Raw genomic sequence first — 21,864 nt, 5'->3', positions numbered from 1 at the left:
ACCGTAATGTCTGTCAAACTAGACCTTTCATCCAGCTTCCATCCACCTGCTAATGCTCTCTTTCATCACACACAGGCACACACACACACACACACACACACACACACAGGCCTGGGCGCACACACACACACACTCACTCACTCATCTTTCATCATATCCTGTAACATTTCATCTGCTCTCAGGAAGCATGTCTCTGACAGAGGCATTTAGACTAAATGTTCCCTTCAATACATCAGAGGCTGAAGCAAACAGCAGAGTGGATGAGTGCCCTCTCAGGGTGAAAGCACAGCAGCACTAAAGCCTAAAAGCCATTTTAAGAAGTGCCAATAAGACAGGCTAATGCAGGGCCAATAAGACAGGCTAATACAGGGCCAATAAGACAGGCTAATATAGGGCCAATAAGACAGGCTAATACAGGGCCAATAAGACAGGCTAATGCAGGGCCAATAAGACAGGCTAATGCAGGCCCAATAAGACAGGCTAATGTGTGTAATGTGATTGTAATTCATCTTGTCTATTGACTGAATTAAAAACCCTGGAAGAATGATTTGTTATTTTTTAGTTATTTCTGTATCATGAATGTGTGTGTGTGTGTGTTTGTCTTTTAAATAACTTAATTCAGGGATTTCTGGATCTGAATCTGCAGGCAGTCAGACAGGAGAGATTTGGCAAAATGCTCATTTGCCCCAATTGTTGTTTTGTTGTATCTGCTTTTAAATCAAAATCAAATCAAATCAAATCTTATTTGTCACATACACATGGTTTTATTTAAGACTTGAGAGGTAAAAAGCAAAAAAAACACTTGCCGACGGATATACATTTTTTATTTGATGTTTTATTTGATGTTGCTAGGATTAGGCCAGTGACATGTCCTAGTTGATTTATTTGCTACATTGACAGACGGACTCCCGAGTGGCGCAGTGGTCTAAGGCACTGCGTCTCAGTGACAGAAGCTTCATTAAAGACACTGGTTCGGGGTTAGGGTTTGGCGGGGTAGGCTGTTATTGTGAATAAGAATTTGTTCTTTAACTGACTTGCCCAGTTAAATAAAAAGAGAAAATAAAAAAGACTGAGAACACAAAGGTTGCATACCAAATTAAATCCTATGTAGTGCACTACTTTTGACCAGGGCCCTTAGTAGTGAACTATATAGGGAATAGAGTACTATTTGAGACACAGAAAAGTGATAAAACACCATCATGCTTATTCTGTCTATGATGTGTGTGTGCATACAGTGCTACCACTAACACGTGGTATCTATAGCTAGAATGACTCAGAACATACAGGGCTACCACTAACACGTGGTATCTATAGCTAGAATGACTCAGAACATACAGGGCTACCACTAACACGTGGTATCTATAGCTAGAATGACTCAGAATATACAGGGCTACCACTAACACGTGGTATCTATAGCTAGAATGACTCAGAACATACAGTGCTACCACTAACACGTGGTATCTATAGCTAGAATGACTCAGAACATACAGGGCTACCACTAACACATGGTATCTATAGCTAGAATGACTCAGAACATACAGGGCTACCACTAACACGTGGTATCTATAGCTAGAATGACTCAGAACATACAGGGCTACCACTAACACGTGGTATCTATAGCTAGAATGACTCAGAACATACAGGGCTACCACTAACACGTGGTATCTATAGCTAGAATGACTCAGAACATACAGGGCTACCACTAACACGTGGTATCTATAGCTAGAATGACTCAGAATATACAGGGCTACCACTAACACGTGGTATCTATAGCTAGAATGACTCAGAACATACAGGGCTACCACTAACACATGGTATCTATAGCTAGAATGACTCAGAACATACAGGGCTACCACTAACATGTGGTATCTATAGCTAGAATGACTCAGAACATACAGGGCTACCACTAACACGTGGTATCTATAGCTAGAATGACTCAGAACATACAGGGCTACCACTAACACGTGGTATCTATAGCTAGAATGACTCAGAACATACAGGGCTACCACTAACACGTGGTATCTATAGCTAGAATGACTCAGAACATACAGGGCTACCACTAACACGTGGTATCTAGGGTCAGGCTTAGGTTATGGCTTAGGGTCAGTTTAATTAAAATATTTAACTTCATTGTAGCTAATGCATGCAGTTCTAAAATAAATGTAAAGATACATGGCAATATCATTATTAAAACAGTAACGATGCCTTCCCCAGTCTGACTTTAGTAAAACAGTATCAAATGTTATGTTATTGGTCACATTCACGTGGTTAGCAGATGTTATTGCGAGTGGAGCGAAATGCTTGTGCTTCTAGTTCCGACAGTGCAGTAATATCTAACAAGTATTCTAACAATTCCATAACAACTACCTAATACACACAACTCTAAAGGGTGAATGAGAATATGTACATGTAACTATGGTAAGTATGTCAAGGTGCAATAGGTGGTGTAAAATACAGTATATATATATATATATATATATATATACACACAGGAAAGGGCTGAGCACACACCATTGTTGGGCCCCAGTGTTGAGGATCAGCTGAGTGGAGATGTTGTTTCCTAACTTCACCACCTGTGGGTGGCCCATCAGAAAGTCCAGGACCCAGTTGCACAGAGCGGGGTTGAGACCCAGGGCCTCCAGCTTGATGATGAGCTTGGAGGGTACTATGGTGTTGAATGCTGAGCTGTAGTCAATGAACAGCATTCTTACATATGTATTATTTTTGTCCAGATGGGATAGGGCAGTGTGCAGTGTGATAACGATTGTGTCATCTGTGGACATATGGGGCGGTGTGCAAACTGAAGTGGGTCTAGGGTGGCCGGTAAGGTGGCGGTGACATGATCCTTGACTAGTCTCTCAAAGCACTTCACGATGACAGAAGTGAGTGCTACGGGGCGGTAGTCATTTAGTTCAGTTATCTTTGCCTTCTTGGGTACAGGAACAATGGCGAGCTGGTCTGTGCATGCTTTGAGGACGTGGCTAGGGATGACATCTGGGTCTGCAGCCTTGTGAGGGTTAACACGTTTAAATGTTTTACTCATGTCATTTTACGGAGAAGGCGAGGGGGAGGGGCGCATTCCTTGTTAGCGAGCCGCAACGGTGCCACTGTATTATCCTCAAAGCGGGCAAAGACGTTGTTTAGTTTGTCTGGAAGTGTCTGTGTCTGTGACCTGGATGAATTTCTTTTTGTAGTCCGTGATTTCTTGTAGACCCTGCCACATACGTCTTGTGTCTGAGCCGTTGAATTGCGACACCACCTTGTCCCTGTACCGGCATTTCGCTTTGTTTGATTGCATTGCGGATGGAATGACTACACTGATTATATTCCCAGACCTCTTTCCATGGTTAAATGCGGTGGATCATGCTTTCAGTTTTGAGCGAATGCTGCCATCCATCATGATTTCTGTTTATGGTAGGTTTTAATAGTCACAGTGGGTACAACATCTCCAACGCAATTCTTTATAAACACGCTCACTGAGTCAGCGGATAGGTATCAGGTGAGCAGAAAGACTTGAGTTCTTGTATGTTATGATTACACCATGAGTCGTTAATCATAGATTATACACCTCCGCCCTTCCTTTTCCCAGAGAGGTGTTTATCTCTGTTGGCGCAATGCATGGAGAAGCTCGGTGGCAGAACGATTCCAACAACATATCCCGCGAGAGCCAAGTTTCCGTGAAACAGAGAACGTTACAATCTCTGACGTCTCTCTGGAAGGCAGCCCTTGCTCAAATTTCATCTACCTTGTTGTCAAGAGACTGGACAATAGCTTGTAGTATACTCGGGAGCGGTGTGCGATACGCACGTCTACGGAACCTGGCCAGGTGGCCGCTTCGTCTGCTCCTTCTGCAGCGCCGTTGCTTTGGAATTAGCTCCATTGTCCTGGGTGGTGGTCCAAACAGAGGATCCGCTTCGGGAAAGTCGTATTCCTGGTCGTAATGATGGTAAACTGATGTTGCCCTTATATCCAATAGTTCCTCCCGGCTGAATGTAATAAGAATTAAGATTTCATGGGGTAACAATGTAAGAAATAGCACAAAGAAAAACTAAATACTGCACAGTTTCCTAAGAACTCGAAGTGAGGCGACCATCTCTGTCGGCGCCATGGTTTGTCTTCCCCCAGTCTGACTTTATTAACACATTAACGATGCCTTCCCCCAGTCTAACTTCATTAACGATGCCTTCCCCCAGTCTAACTTCATTAACGATGCCTTCCCCCAGTCTAACTTTATTAACACATTAACGATGCCTTCCCCCAGTCTAACTTCATTAACACATTAACGATGTCTTCCCCCAGTCTAACTTCATTAACACATTAACGATGCCTTCCCCCAGTCTAACTTTATTAACGATGCCTTCCCCCAGTTTAACTTCATTAACGATGCCTTCCCCCAGTCTAACTTCATTAACGATGCCTTCCCCCAGTCTAACTTTATTAACGATGCCTTCCCCCAGTCTAACTTTATTAACGATGCCTTCCCCCAGTCTAACTTCATTAACGATGTCTTCCCCCAGTCTAACTTCATTAACGATGTCTTCCCCCAGTCTAACTTCATTAACACATTAACGATGCCTTGCCCCAGTCTAACTTTATTAACGATGCCTTCCCCCAGTCTAACTTTATTAACGATGCCTTCCCCCAGTTTAACTTCATTAACGATGCCTTCCCCCAGTCTAACTTCATTAAAACAGTAACGATATCTTCCCCCAATCTATTAAAACCTTAACGATGCCTTTCTTCAGTAAAACAGTAACAAGGCCTTCCTCCAGTCCAACATTAAAACAGTAATGATGCCTTCCCCCAGAATAACTTTATTAAAATGGTAACAATGCCTTCCTCCAGTCTCTGCTCCTCTCCTTCCTATGTGGTTGAATTACCACGGGAGCTGGTCCATCTGATTACCTGGGTGTAAGGAGGGCATAGAGATGCTGCTTGACACACACACACACAAACAAATAGAGAGAGAGGGTATAGAGCTTGACAGACACACACACAAACACATACAGAGAGAGGGTATAGAGCTTGACAGACACAAACAAAACACACACTACTTGAGACAATGGTCTACCTGATGAGCCATTTATCAGAGCCTGACTGAGTCCTGGATGGAGAGCATCAATTAAGCCCTTAAATTCTCTCTGGGGGATAATGTCCCCACTATAATAAGGCATTGCCTTACACATACAGCAGTATAGGGTTGTGTCTGTTTGGCATGCAGATGGGGAGTTGCTCTTACACAGGTAAAAGCCAGTAAATCAATGGTGTTTTCTAAACTTTGTCTGTCTGTCTGTCTGTCTGGAGGGAGGGAATAGACATGACACTACTGTCTGTCTTGAGGGAATAGACATGACGCTACTGTCTAGAGGGAATAGACATGATGCTACTGTCTAGAGGAGAGAATATACATGATGCTACTGTCTAGAGGAGGGAATGGACATGATGCTACTGTCTAGAGGAGGGAATGGATATGATGCTACTGTCTAGAGGAGGGAATAGACATGATGCTACTGTCTAGAGGAGGGAATAGACATGATGCTACTGTCTAGAGGAGGGAATGGATATGATGCTACTGTCTAGAGGAGGGAATAGACATGACGCTACTGTCTAGAGGAGGGAATAGATATGATGCTACTGTCTAGAGGGGGGAATAGACATGATGCTACTGTCTAGAGGAGGGCATAGACATGATGCTACTGTCTAGAGGAGGGAATAGATATGACGCTACTGTCTAGAGGAGGGAATGGACATGATGCTACTGTCTAGAGGAGGGAATAGATATGACGCTACTGTCTAGAGGAGGGAATAGACATGATGCTACTGTCTAGAGGAGGGAATAGACATGATGCTACTGTCTAGAGGAGGGAATAGACATGACACTACTGTCTAGAGGAGGGAATAGACATGACGCTACTGTCTAGAGGAGGGAATAGACATGACGCTACTGTCTAGAGGGTATAAACATGACGCTACTGTCTAGAGGGTATAAACATGAGGCTACATGTTGGTATGTTGTCACAACACGTACACACACACACACACACACACACCTAAGAAACAGCACAATAACTCTTTATTAATACAAATAACTATCCCCTACAGGTATAGAGCATAGTTTCCACTCTTTAATATCAGCTTGACTGCAGCAACAACAGCTTAGTTACTTAGTTACGGTGACATACTGCACCCAAAGCTTAGTTATGGTGACATACTGCACCCAAAGCTTAGTTACGGTGACATACTGCAACCAAAGCTTAGTTACGGCGACATACTGCACCCAAAGCTTAGTTACGGTGACATACTGCACCCAAAGCTTAGTTACGGTGACATACTGCACCCAAAGCTTACTTACAATGACATACTGCACCCAAAGCTTAGTTACAATGACATACTGCACCCAAAGCTTAGTTACGGTAACATACTGCATCCAAAGCTTAGTTACGGTGACATACTGCATCCAAAGCTTAGTTACGGTGACATACTGCATCCAAAGCTTAGTTACGGTGACATACTGCATCCAAAGCTTAGTTACGGTGAAATACTGCATCCAAAGATCACTTACACTGACATACTGCACCCAAAGATTACTTACAATGACATACTGCATCCAAAGATTACTTACAATGACAAACTGCATCCAAAGATCACTTACAATGACATACTGCACCCAAAGATTACTTACAATGACATACTGCATCCAAAGATTACTTACAATGGCATACTGCCCCCAAAGCTTATTTACGGTGACATACTGCATCCAAAGCTTATTTACGGTGACATACTGCATCCAAAGCTTAGTTACGGTGACATACTGCATCCAAAGCTTAGTTACGGTGAAATACTGCATCCAAAGATCACTTACACTGACATACTGCACCCAAAGATTACTTACAATGACATACTGCATCCAAAGATTACTTACAATGACAAACTGCATCCAAAGATTACTTACAATGACATACTGCACCCAAAGATTACTTACAATGACATACTGCACCCAAAGATTACTTACAATGACATACTGCATCCAAAGAGTACTTACAATGACAAACTGCATCCAAAGATCACTTACAATGACATACTGCACCCAAAGATTACTTACAATGACATACTGCACCCAAAGATTACTTACAATGACATACTGCATCCAAAGATTACTTACAATGGCATACTGCCCCCAAAGCTTATTTACGGTGACATACTGCATCCAAAGCTTATTTACGGTGACATATTGCATCCAAAGATTACTACCAATGACCTACTGCATCCAAAGATTACTACCAATGACATACTGCATCCAAAGATTACTACCAACGACATACTGCATCCAAAGCTTATTTACGGTGACATACTGCATCCAAAGATTACAACCAATGACATACTGGATCCAAAGATTACTACCAATGACATACTGCATCCAAAGATTACTACCAATGCCATACTGCATCCAAAGATTACTACCAATGACATACTGCATCCAAAGATTACTACCAATGACATACTGCATCCAAAGATTACTACCAACGACATACTGCATCCAAAGCTTATTTACGGTGACATACTGCATCCAAAGATTACTTACAATGACATACTGCATCCAAAGATTACTTACAATGACAAACTGCATCCAAAGATCACTTACAATGACATACTGCACCCAAAGATTACTTACAATGACATACTGCATCCAAAGATTACTTACAATGGCATACTGCCCCCAAAGCTTATTTACGGTGACATACTGCATCCAAAGCTTATTTACGGTGACATACTGCATCCAAAGCTTAGTTACGGTGACATACTGCATCCAAAGCTTAGTTACGGTGAAATACTGCATCCAAAGATCACTTACACTGACATACTGCATCCAAAGATTACTTACAATGACAAACTGCATCCAAAGATCACTTACAATGACATACTGCACCCAAAGATTACTTACAATGACATACTGCACCCAAAGATTACTTACAATGACATACTGCATCCAAAGATTACTACCAATGCCATACTGCATCCAAAGATTACTACCAATGACATACTGCACCCAAAGATTACTTACAATGACATACTGCATCCAAAGATTACTACCAATGCCATACTGCATCCAAAGATTACTACCAATGACATACTGCATCCAAAGATTACTACCAATGACATACTGCATCCAAAGATTACTACCAATGCCATACTGCATCCAAAGATTACTACCAATGACATAATGCATCCAAAGATTACTACCAATGACATACTGCATCCAAAGATTACTACCAATGACATACTGCATCCAAAGATTACTACCAATGACATACTGCATCCAAAGATTACTACCAATGACATACTGCATCCAAAGATTACTACCAATGACATACTGCATCCAAAGATTATTACTACCAATGACATACTGCATCCAAAGATTACTACCAATGACATACTGCATCCAAAGATTACTACCAATGACATACTGCATCCAAAGATTACTTACAACAACATACATTTCTTCCATTTATAAAGAAGATGGAGTTTGTGAATGGCCTGTAGATTACAATACACAGTGCTTATAGAATGTCACCCACTTCCTTGTTTCAAGTAGGTAATGTTCCAGCACACTAGATCATGTACAGTATACTTTGTCGTTTTGGCCATGAATATTATCAACGTTGACAATGTCAACTGTTTCAAGGGCACCCCTAAGAGTCAATACTTAAAACCCTCAACCAAACCATGTCAAAGTCTATGGTAGACCCAGCCTGTCAAACCTTACCTACCACAGTCTGTATTGTATGTTAAATTATGTAACAATATCTACTATTATCAATGATATTGCAGTCAAAAAATACTTCAAGAGCACCTAGCTCTGTCTGTGTGTTTACCTCACACCCTGAACTATATCAAGGCCTGTGATGGCATGGCACCTAGCTCTGTCAGTGTGTTTACCTCACACCCTGAACTACATCAAGGCCTGTGATGGCATGGCACCTACCTCTGTCAGTGTGTTTACCTCACACCCTGTACTACATCAAGGCCTGTGATGGCATGGCACCTACCTCTGTCGGTGTCGTAGAGGTAGACAAACTTTTGCCACTTGTAGTGTGACAGCAGGCTGAGGACAGCCCCACGCAGTGCAGGTCTCATCTGGATGACAAACTGCACCTCGTTGTCGGTGGGGTAACTGGGCGTGACGAAGGAGGTGTGCAGCGCACCACAGAATGACGTCAGGGTGTTCATAGACTTTTTATCGTAGAAGCCGAAGATGGCATAGACCCCTCGGGAGAACTGAGAGCAGACTGGAGAGAGAGGGAGAGAGGGAGGGAGGGAGGGAGGGAGGGAGGCGTTAGGATGCTTAAGAGAGACAACAAGATCAGACACACACCCACACAAATGTCAAGTGTTTGAAAAAGCAAACATCTTCGGTAGCTACACTGTAGAAAATCTATAACAGCCAATTTGTGGAATGAGATCTTGCAGTAAGACCAGCATTGCTCTTCATCAGTAAGACCAGCATTACTCTTCATCAGTCAGCCTATCTGCATTGGATGACATTTATTCAGCTGGGGAAAACACTTGCATATGTCGTAAATGGCACACTATTTAAAGTGCACTACTTTTGACCAGGTCTCATAGGGCTCTGTCAAAACTAGTGCACTACAAAGGGAAGAGGGAAACACACGTTTTGGTCGAGAACAGACCAGGGACTTTTGCAACTATTCTATTGGTTCCATTGCGCCAGGCAAGCTCAATCAAACCCAGATCAAGCATTTGAAATAATGTCAGATACTATTTGGTGAAGGTTTGGTGAAGGAACATGTGGCTGATGGTGTGGCTAACCTAATGTAGCGGAGTCCCCACTTCTGTTTATCAGGGGAAACAGAAGTCAGGTTAATAATACTGTATCCCTGAAAAACAGGAAACATTCCGATTTCATTTATGACACGCTACCACTGTGTCATACACTTGAAAGAGATAGGCTTTCCATGTGTTCCAATTGGAAAATCAAGCTTTCTGATTGGCTAATAAAGTGCTCTGAACATCTCCAAGCCTCGAATGATACAGATGGCTGAGCAGTGGAAACATCCAATCATATCTCCTGTTTTAATGGCATGTTGAACATTGGGGGTGTTAGAATGCAACAGCTAGAATGTACAACACTGTAGTGTAGCAGGTCCCCATTCTCATCGATGGGGCTGTAGTGGAGCAGGTCCCCATTCTCATCGATGGGGCTATAGTGGAGCAGGTCCCCATTCTCATCGATGGGGCTATAGTGGAGCAGGTCCCCATTCTCATCGACGGGGCTATAGTGGGGCAGGTCCCCATTCTCATCGATGGGGCTATAGTGGAGCAGGTCCCCATTCTCATCGACGGGGCTGTAGTGGAGCAGATCCCCATTCTCATCGACGGGGCTGTAGTGGGGCAGGTCCCCATTCTCATCGACGGGGCTGTAGTGGGGCAGGTCCCCATTCTCATCGACGGGGCTATAGTGGAACAGGTCCCCATTCTCATCGACGGGGCTATAGTGGGGCAGGTCCCCATTCTCATCGACGGGGCTGTAGTGGAACAGGTCCCCATTCTCATCGACGGGGCTGTAGTGGAACAGGTCCCCATTCTCATCGACGGGGCTGTAGTGGAACAGGTCCCCATTCTCATCGACGGGGCTGTAGTGGAACAGGTCCCCATTCTCATCGACGGGGCTGTAGTGGAGCAGGTCCCCATTCTCATCGACGGGGCTGTAGTGGAGCAGATCCCCATTCTCATCGACGGGGCTGTAGTGGAGCAGGTCCCCATTCTCATCGACTGTGGTGGAACAGGTCCCCATTCTCATCGACTGTGGTGGAGCAGATCCCCATTCTCATCGACGGGGCTGTAGTGGAGCAGGTCCCCGTTCTCATCGACGGGGCTGTAGTGGAGCAGGTCCCCATTCTCATCGACTGTGGTGGAGCAGGTCCCCATTCTCATCGACTGTAGTGGAGCAGGTCCCCATTCTCATCGACGGGGCTGTAGTGGAGCAGGTCCCCATTCTCATCGACTGTAGTGGAGCAGGTCCCCATTCTCATCGACGGGGCTGTAGTGGAGCAGATCCCCATTCTCATCGACGGGGCTGTAGTGGAGCAGGTCCCCATTCTCATCGACTGTGGTGGAGCAGGTCCCCATTCTCATCGACGGGGCTGTAGTGGAGCAGGTCCCCATTCTCATCGACGGGGCTGTAGTGGAGCAGGTCCCCATTCTCATCGACTGTGGTGGAGCAGGTCCCCATTCTCATCGATGGGGCTGTAGTGGAGCAGATCCCCATTCTCATCGACGGGGCTGTAGTGGAGCAGGTCCCCATTCTCATCGACGGGGCTGTAGTGGAGCAGATCCCCATTCTCATCGAGGGGGCTATAGTGGGGCAGGTCCCCATTCTCATCGACTGTGGTGGAGCAGGTCCCCATTCTCATCGACGGGGCTATAGTGGGGCAGGTCCCCATTCTCATCGACGGGGCTGTAGTGGAACAGGTCCCCATTCCCATCGACGGGGCTGTAGTGGAGCAGGTCCCCATTCTCATCGACTGTGGTGGAGCAGGTCCCCGTTCTCATCGACGGGGCTGTAGTGGAGCAGGTCCCCGTTCTCATCGACGGGGCTGTAGTGGAGCAGATCCCCATTCTCATCGACGGGGCTGTAGTGGAACAGGTCCCCATTCTCATCGACGGGGCTGTAGTGGAGCAGGTCCCCATTCCCATCGACGGGCTGTAGTGGAGCAGGTCCCCATTCTCATCGACGGGCTGTAGTGGAGCAGATCCCCATTCTCATCGACGGGGCTGTAGTGGAACAGGTCCCCATTCTCATCGACGGGGCTGTAGTGTAGCAGGTCCCCATTCTCATCGAGGGGGCTATAGTGGGGCAGGTCCCCATTCCCATCGACGGGGCTGTAGTGGAACAGGTCCCCATTCTCATCGACGGGGCTGTAGTGGAGCAGGTCCCCATTCTCATCGACTGTGGTGGAGCAGGTCCCCATTCTCATCGACTGTAGTGGAGCAGGTCCCCATTCTCATCGACTGTAGTGGAGCAGGTCCCCATTCTCATCGACTGTAGTGGAGCAGGTCCCCATTCTCATCGACGGGGCTGTGGTGGAGCAGGTCCCCATTCTCATCGACAGGGCTGTGGTGGAGCAGGTCCCCATTCTCATCGACAGGGCTGTGGTGGAGCAGGTCCCCATTCTCATCGACGGGGCTGTAGTGGAGCAGGTCCCCATTCTCATCGACAGGGCTGTGGTGGAGCATGTCCCCATTCTCATCGACAGGGCTGTGGTGGAGCAGGTCCCCATTCTCAACCTGTTCCACTACAGTCAATGAGAGCTTCAAGATCCTTAACTTCCACATTACCAACAAACTATAATGGTCCAAACACACCAAGACAGTCGTGAAGAGGACACGACTAAACCTATTCCACCTCAGGAGACTGAAAAGTTTTGGCATGGGTCCCCAGATCCTTAAAAGAATTTACAGCTGCAACATTGAGAGCATCCTGACTGGTTGCATCAATGCCTGGTATGGCAACTGCTCGGCCTCGAACCGCAAGGCACTACAGAGGGTAGTGCGTATGGCCCAGTACATCACTGGGGCCAAGTTTCCTGACATTCAGGACCTCTATACCAGGCGGTCTCAGAGGAAGGCCTTAAAAATTGTCAAAGACTCCATCCACCTTAGTCATAGACTAGTGTTAGTACCGTAACACCCTGTATATAGTCTCCACATTGACTCTGTACCGGTACCCCCTGTATATAGTCTCCACATTGACTCTGTACCAGTACCCCCTGTATATAGTCTCCACATTGAGTCTGTACCGTAACACCCTGTATATACTCTCCACATTGACTATGTACCAGTACCCCTGTATATAGTCTCCACATTGACTCTGTACCAGTACCCCCTGTATATAGTCTCCACATTGACTCTGTACCAGTACCCCCTGTATATAGTCTCCACATTGACTCTGTACCGTAACACCCTGTATATAATCTCCACATTGACTATGTACCAGTACCCCTGTATATAGTCTCCACATTGACTCTGTACCAGTACCCCCTGTATATAGTCTCCACATTGACTCTGTACCAGTACCCCTTGTATATAGTCTCCACATTGAGTCTGTACCGTAACACCCTGTATATACTCTCCACATTGACTATGTACCAGTACCCCTGTATATAGTCTCCACATTGACTCTGTACCAGTACCCCCTGTATATAGTCTCCACATTGACTCTGTACCAGTACCCCCTGTATATAGTCTCCACATTGACTCTGTACCAGTACTCCCTGTATATAGCCTCCACATTGACTCTGTACCAGTACTCCCTGTATATAGTCTCCACTTTGACTGTACCAGTACCCCCTGTATATAGTCTCCACATTGAATCTGTACCGTAACACCCTGTATATAGTCTCCACATTGACTCTGTACCAGTACTGCCTGTATATAGTCTCCACATTGACTCTGTACCAGTACTCCCTGTATATAGTCTCCACATTGACTCTGTACCAGTACCCCCTGTATATAGCCTCCACATTGACTCTGTACCAGTACCCCCTGTATATAGTCTCCACATTGACTCTGTACCAGTCCCCCCTGTATATAGCTTCCACATTGACTCTGTACCAGTACCCCCTGTATATAGCCTTCACATTGACTCTGTACCAGTACTCCCTGTATATAGCCTCCACATTGACTCTGTACCAGTACTCCCTGTATATAGTCTCCACATTGACTCTGTACCAGTACTCTCTGTATATAGTCTCCACATTGACTCTGTACCAGTACTCCCTGTATATAGTCTCCACATTGACTCTGTACCGTAACTCCCTGTATATAGTCTCCACATTGACTCTGTACCAGTACTCCCTGTATATAGTCTCCACATTGACTCTGTACCAGTATTCCCTGTATATAGCCTCCACATTGACTCTGTACCAGTACTCCCTGTATATAGCCTCCACATTGACTCTGGACCAGTACTCCCTGTATATAGCCTCCACATTGACTCTGTACCAGTACACCCTGTATATAGTCTCCACATTGACTCTGTACCAGTACTCCCTGTATATAGTCTCCACATTGACTCTGTACCAGTACTCCCTGTATATAGTCTCCACATTGACTCTGTACCAGTATTCCCTGTATATAGCCTCCACATTGACTCTGTACCAGTACTCCCTGTATATAGTCTCCACATTGACTCTGTACCAGTACCCCCATGTATATAGTCTCCACATTGACTCTGTACCAGTACTCCCTGTATATAGTCTCCACATTGACTCTGTACCAGTACTCCCTGTATATAGTCTCCACATTGACTCTGTACCAGTATCCCCTGTATATAGCCTCCACATTGACTTTGTACCAGTACCCCCTGTATATAGCCTCCACATTGACTCTGTACCAGTACTCCCTGTATATAGCCTCCACATTGACTCTGTACCAGTCCCCCCTGTATATAGCCTCCACATTGACTTTGTACCAGTGCTCCCTGTATATAGTCTCCACATTGACTCTGTACCAGTACTCCCTGTATATAGTCTCCACATTGACTCTGTACCAGTATCCCCTGTATATAGCCTCCACATTGACTTTGTACCAGTACCCCCTGTATATAGCCTCCACATTGACTCTGTACCAGTACTCCCTGTATATAGTCTCCACATTGACTCTGTACCAGTATCCCCTGTATATAGCCTCCACATTGACTCTTTACCAGTACTCCCTGTATATAGTCTCGCTATTATTGTTTTTTTGATGCTGCTCTTTAATTATTTGTCACTTTTATTTATCTTGGGGGGGGGGGGGGGGGATATGTTTCTTAAAACTGCATTGTGGGTTAAGTAAGCATTTCAGGGACCTGTTGTATTTGGCGCATGTGACAAATAAAATTTGATTTGATAATGCCTGAAGAAAATCTGAAGAGGCACAAAGTACGTGAGAATGGTAGGGGGGGGGGGTGTTGTGTAGGGGTCTAGCCCCCCCTTCTAGATGTTGGAGAATTTTGCACCTGAAACTGCATTTTCCTGCAAATCTAAAGCCAAAATCAGTAATCATAATTCTAGGTAAAAAAATATGTTCATTTTTCTACAGATCTAGGCAAACATCTTGAGAAACTAAATATGCCTCATCTCTGCTGAACTGGGTAAAATATTGAAATCAATGGGACTCTTTATTCAGTGCATTTAGTAATTGCTTGCTTTTCTAAAATCTACCAACCTTGCCAGCAGGAATGCCAGCTAAGATAGTTAGACAAGCTAGCTACTATAAGAGAGCATCCATTGAGAGCACCATTGAGAGCACCATTGAGAGCACCATTGAGAGCACCATTGAGAGCATCCATTGAGAGCACCATTGAGAGCATCCATTGAGAGCACCATTGAGAGCACCATTGAGAGCATCCTGTCTGCTGTATCACTGCCTGATATGGCAACTGCACCGCCCACAACCACAAGGCTCTCCAGAGGGTGATAGGGTCAGCCCAACGCATCACCGGGGGGCACACTGCCTGCCCTCCAGGACTTCTACAGCACCCTGTGTCACAGGAAGGCCAAGAAGATCATCAAGGACCTCAGCCACCCAAGTCACAACCTGTTCACCCCGCTACCATCTGAAAGGCAGAAAGACAGTACAGGAGCATCAAAGCTGGGACCGAGGGATTGAAAAACTGCTTCTATCACCAGGCCATTAGACTGTTATATAGTCCCCACTAGCCATCCTCCGCCCAGTCCTGCCATGGACGTAGTCACTGTAACTAGCCATTGTTACTAGCCGGCTACAACCCTGTACTCAACTATGCAACTTAGAGACTGCTGCCTTATGTACATAGTCATTGAACACTGGTCTCTTTAATAATGTTTACATACTGTTTAACCGACTTCATGTGTACACTGAGTATACAAAACATTTATTCCTAATATTGACCACACACACACAGTCTTGTGCAGCTAACATTATGTGGGGATATAAAATTCAGTCCCATTCAAAGTCCTATTTTCCCTAACCCTAAACCAAACCCTAACCCATACCCTTCCCCTAACCTTAACCCAAAAACCTAAACTTAACCCTAAACCAAACCCTAACCCATACCCTTCCCCTAACCTTAACCCAAAAACCTAAACTTAACCCTAAACCTAACCCTAACCCATGCCCTTAACCTAACCTAACCTTAACCCAAAAACCTAAACTTAACCCTAGCTCCTATTCCATAACTCCTAACCCTAACCTAATTATAACCTGTGGGGACCAACAGAATGTCCCCAGCCGGTCAAAAGTATTAGTTTACTATAACCCTAGTTAACAGTCTGTCCTGAAACCCTAGTTAACAGTCTGTCCTGAAACCCTAGTTAACAGTCTGTCCTGTAAACTGTCCTGAAACCTTAGTTAACAGTCTGTCCTGAAACCCTAGTTAACAGTCTGTCCTGTAAACTGGCCTGAAACTCTAGTTAACAGTCTGTCCTGTAAACTGGCCTGAAACCCTAGTTAACAGTCTGTCCTGAAACCATAGTTAACAGTCTGCCCTGAAACCCTAGTTAACAGTCTGCCCTGAAACCCTAGTTAACAGTCTGCCCTGAAACCCTAGTTAACAGTCTGCCCTGAAACTCTAGTTAACAGTCTGTCCTGAATCCCTAGTTAACAGTCTGTCCTGAAACCCTAGTTAACAGTCTGTCCTGAAACCCTAGTTAACAGTCTGGCCTGAAACCCTAGTTAACAGTCTGTCCTGAAACCATAGTTAACAGTCTGCCCTGAAACCCTAGTTAACAGTCTGCCCTGAAACCCTAGTTAACAGTCTGCCCTGAAACTCTAGTTAACAGTCTGCTCTGAAACCCTAGTTAACAGTCTGCTCTGAAACCCTAGTTAACAGTCTGCCCTGAATCCCTAGTTAACAGTCTGCCCTGAAACCCTAGTTAACAGTCTGCCCTGAAACCCTAGTTAACAGTCTGCTCTGAAACCCTAGTTAACAGTCTGCTCTGAAACCCTAGTTAACAGTCTGCCCTGAATCCCTAGTTAACAGTCTGCCCTGAAACCCTAGTTAACAGTCTGCCCTGAAACCCTAGTTAACAGTCTGCCCTGTAAACTGGCCTGAAACCCTAGTTAACAGTCTGTCCTGTAAACTGTCCTGAAACCCTAGTTAACAGTCTGTCCTGTAAACTGGCCTGAAACCCTAGTTAACAGTCTGCCCTGAAACCCTAGTTAACAGTCTGCCCTGAAACCCTAGTTAACAGTCTGTCCTGAAACCCTAGTTAACAGTCTGCCCTGAAACCCTAGTTAACAGTCTGCCCTGAAACCCTAGTTAACAGTCTGTCCTGAAACCCTAGTTAACAGTCTGTCCTGAAACCCTAGTTAACAGTCTGTCCTGAAACCCTAGTTAACAGTCCAGTCTGCCCTGAAACCCTAGTTAACAGTCCAGTCTGCCCTGAAACCCTAGTTAACAGTCTGTCCTGTAAGGTCACTCACTAGCTTGGCTGATGTTTCCTAAAGAACCCTCTCCATCCATCCAAGTATTTGGGTGTCCATGTCCATTCATGGTCTCATAACCAGAGGTTGCGTCCCAAATTGTACACTTTTCCATATATAATGCACTACTTTCTGACGAGAGTCTTACGGACCTTTGTCAAAAGGTAGTGCACTTTGTATGGAATAGGGTGCCATCTGGAATGCACATAGAGTCCTCTGTTGCCGTGGAAGGACGGAAGAGGCCTCTGTGTGCTGATGTAAATGCCACTGTTGATTATATCTCTTTACTGGTTCTCCTCTCGCTCTCTGATTGCCCCCATGTCCCTCTCTCTCTCTTGTCCTGACTGCGTTCCCCGCCTCTGTTTTCTCTTCCCCCAGTCCCTTTCCCCTCCCCTCCCCCATTTCTCTCCCTCCCTTCTCCCTCCCCCTCCGCTCCCCCATTTATCTCCCTCCCTTCTCCCTCCCCCATTTCTCTCTCTCCCTTCTCCCTATATTTCTCTTTCCATCTCTCTGTTCTTCCAGACCTAAATCAGACTTGTCCCCTTTATAAAGCCAGCGAAATGCTGACGCGCGCACACACACACACACACACACACACACACACACACAGGGGTAGATAGCACATAAGTGCTTGGGGGGATTGAATTGGCTCATGCCATTTAGAGCTGTGAAGCGCTTCAAACCATTTACTCAAATGCCAGCCCCTAAACTTCACCAACGCCTCGCCTCCCGTTGCCCAAGATGATGGCCATGACACTTAAAGAGATGAGATGACTTCATGCTGCCAGTCTGGATGAATTAACATCGTCATAACTTGTTTAGGCCTTCATGCCATGAAATTTACAACGATAAAAGTAATCAAGATACTATTGACAAAAGGAGGACGGACCGATCTATTCATCTCATCTACAGCAAAAGGAGTCTATTTCCAGATTTACACATGAACGACCAACACATAATACGCTTACAAAATGAATATTGTAACGGAACGATCATTGCCTGAGGAGGTTTTCCGCTGAATAACTCCTCATCAGACATGGTTGAAGGAAAAGGTACCACCAGTCTCTCTGTGTGCATGTGTCTGTGTGCGGGTGTGCGTATAGACTGGGGCGCACTGCACTACTGACAAAGCACCTTCTAATAAATCCCAGCCTGTGTGTGACTGGAAGTGTGTGTTTGACTGAAGTGTGTGTTTAATGTGATGGGATGAGTGGTGGGTAGGGGGTCTGGCATGAAGACCCTCTCTCACAGAGTCTAGTTAATCTGGATCTTATGCAGTCAGAGCAGAGGCTGTGGCCCACTGATCCCCCTATGTAGCTGGGAACAACCCTCTGCTGCCCCTATACCTCCTCTGTAGCTGGGAACAACCCTCTACTGCCCCTATACCTCCTCTGTAGCTGGGAACAACCCTCTACTGCCCCTATACCTCCTCTGTAGCTGGGAACAACCCTCTACTGCCCCTATACCTCCTCTGTAGCTGGGAACAACCCTCTACTGCCTTTTACCTCCTCTGTGGCTGGGAACAACCCTCTACTGCCCCTATTCCTCCTCTGTAGCTGGGAACAACCCTCTACTGCCCCTATACCTCCTCTGTAGCTGGGGACAATCCTCTACTGCTCCTATACCTCCTCTGTAGCTGGGGACAATCCTCTACTGCCTCTAAACCTCCTCTCAGGAGGATATGGTCCTCCTTTGCATGTGTCATAAATGGCACCCTATTCCATTTCTAGTGCACTGTGTCTATCTTGTAATATACACTGCATCCCTCTCATCTGACTCTCCTATTGGCCTTATGTCATCCATTCTACTCCTCTCTGTTCTCTTCTCATTCTCTGTCCTCTTATTTCACCTCTCTACTTTCTGCATCATCCTCCTCTTCTCTTCTTTCTCACCTGCTCTCAAGGGGGCTGAGCTCCATAAGCCTCCTTCCCTACCTTCTTCTTCTTCACTCCTGGCTCTTCCCTCCTCTCTTTCCCATCCCTCCACCCCTACCTTCTTCTTCTTTACCCCTGGCTCTTCCATCCTCTCTCTCCCATCCCTCCTCCCCTACCTTCTTCCGTACCCTAGGCTCTTCCCTCCTCTCTCTCCCATCCCTCCTCCCTCCTTCACTCACTCTTCTCGGCTGTGCAGGACATTCCACCATGATTACACTGCGACTTAGTCCAGAGAGTGCCCAATGAACTGTATGTGTGTGGAGTGCGTACTTGTGTGTGTGTGTGTGTGTGTGGAGTGCGTACTTGTGTGTGTGTGGTGTGTGGTGTGTGGTGTGTGTGTGTGTGTGTGTGTGTGTGTGGCCAATGAACTGTCCCGTAGGTACTCAATAGACCTCCACTCATTTCTTTTCCCTGGCTGCTTCCCTCCCTAAGAGATATCTTACCTGCCTGCCTAGTAAAGTCAATGTGCTCTGGGCTGCATCTGGACTATAAGACTGTTCAAATAGGCCTAGTGTGGCTCTAGAGCAAGGCTAAAGTGGGCTGTAAGGCTAAAATCAGATTTAAAAAATGTAACAATTTTTTATATTTTTTATTTATTTAACTGGGCCAATTCTTATTTACAATGACGGCCTACACTGTCCAAACCCAGACGACACTGGGGCCAATTCTTATTTACAATGACGCCCTACACTGTCCAAACCCAGACGACACTGGGGCCAATTCTTATTTACAATGACGCCCTACACTGTCCAAACCCAGACAACACTGGGGCCAATTCTTATTTACAATGACGGCCTACACTGTCCAAACCCAGACGACACTGGGGCCAATTCTTATTTACAATGACGGCCTACACTGTCCAAACCCAGACGACACTGGGGCCAATTCTTATTTACAATGACGGCCTACACTGTCCAAACCCAGACGACACTGGGGCCAATTCTTATTTACAATGACGGCCTACACTGTCCAAACCCAGACGACACTGGGACAAATTCTTATTTACAATGACGCCCTACACTGTCCAAACCCAGACGACACTGGGGCCAATTCTTATTTACAATGATGCCCTACACTGTCCAAACCCAGACGACACTGGGGCCAATTCTTATTTACAATGACGGCCTACACTGTCCAAACCCAGACGACACTGGGGCAAATTCTTATTTACAATGACGCCCTACACTGTCCAAACCCAGACGACACTGGGGCCAATTATGCGCCGCCTTATGGGACTCTCAATCACAGCCTTTTGTGATACAGCCTGTATGTAGTGACGCCTCTAGCAGTGAGATGCAGTGTCTTAGATCGCTGCGCCACTTGCGAGGACTGGATATGATCATAAGACAATACTAGACCACAGTCCTTATATTACTAGAGCTCATGTCTGACACCTGTTAAAAGAAGAGTAAACAAGGGGGATGTGAAAGCAGTTTCCCCCAAAATAAAGGCGTGGCTATGTGATGGTTTCCCCCCAAGTAAAGGTCCAGCTATGTGATGGTTTTCCCCCAAAATAAAGGCATGGCTATGTGATGGTTTTCCCCAAAAATAAAGGCATGGCTATGTGATGGTTTTCCCCACAGTAAAGGTCTGGTTATGTGATGGTTTTCCCCAAAGTAAAGGTCTGGCTATGTGATGGTTTTCCCCAAAGTAAAGGTCTGGCTATGTGATGGTTTTCCCCACAGTAAAGGTCTGGCTATGTGATGGTTTTCCCCCACGTAAAGGTCTGGCTATGTGATGGTTTTCTCCAAAGTAAAGTTCTGGCTATGTGATGGTTTTCCCCCAAGTAAAGGCCTGGCTATGTGATGGTTTTCCCCAAAGTAAAGGTCTGGCTATGTGATGGTTTTCCCCACAGTAAAGGTCTGGCAATGTGATGGTTTTCCCCCAAATAAAGGTCTGGTATGTGATGGTTTTCCCCCAAGTAAAGGTCTGGCTATGTGATGGTTTTCCCCCAAGTAAAGGTCCAGCTATGTGATGGTTTTCCCCTAAATAAAGGTCTGGCTATGTGATGGTTTTCCCCTAAATAAAGGTCTGGCTATGTGATGGTTTTCCCCCAAGTAAAGGTCTGGCTATGTGATGGTTTTCCCCAAGGTAAAGGTCCAGCTATGTGATGGTTTTCCCCCAAGTAAAGGTCTGGCTATGTGATGGTTTTCCCCCAAGTAAAGGTTCAGCTATGTGATGGTTTTCCCCAAAGTAAAGGTCTGGCTGTGTGATGGTTTTCCCCAAATGAAGGTCTGGCTATGTGATGGTTTCCCCCAAGTAAAGGTCTGGCTGTGTGATGGTTGCCATTATCAGCTAAACAATGGCCTTTGTCACACCCACATAACAAATCAGAGGTCTGATTCTCTAAAGAGAAGGGAGGAGAACAAGAGAGGAGAAATGTTTGAAGAGGGATGCTGCTTTTTGACAGTAAATGTGAGAGAGCATGGTTTGCTTCATAATAGTTTTGGAGAAAGGAAATCAA

The 21,864-nt window shown here is 45.6% G+C and overlaps 1 protein-coding gene across 3 annotated transcripts in view; it reads right to left on the bottom strand.

Annotated features, from left to right (window-relative positions):
• Nucleotides 1-21,864, bottom strand: part of LOC110504371 (glutamate receptor 3) — a 231,947-nt gene that overhangs the window by 144,440 nt on the left and 65,643 nt on the right. For all 3 annotated transcript variants that reach the window (XM_036970540.2, XM_036970539.2, XM_036970543.2), the window contains exon 3: nucleotides 9,048-9,287. In XM_036970540.2, the coding sequence (XP_036826435.1) occupies nucleotides 9,048-9,287 (240 nt within the window). The remainder of the gene's footprint in view (nucleotides 1-9,047; nucleotides 9,288-21,864) is intronic.

Source organism: Oncorhynchus mykiss, chromosome 25 (assembly GCF_057628025.1).
Source record: "Oncorhynchus mykiss isolate SJ-2025 chromosome 25, ASM5762802v1, whole genome shotgun sequence".
Lineage (NCBI taxonomy): Eukaryota > Metazoa > Chordata > Actinopteri > Salmoniformes > Salmonidae > Oncorhynchus > Oncorhynchus mykiss.
Note: the sequence above shows the minus strand (reverse complement) of the source record. Positions and strands in the feature narration are given on the sequence as shown.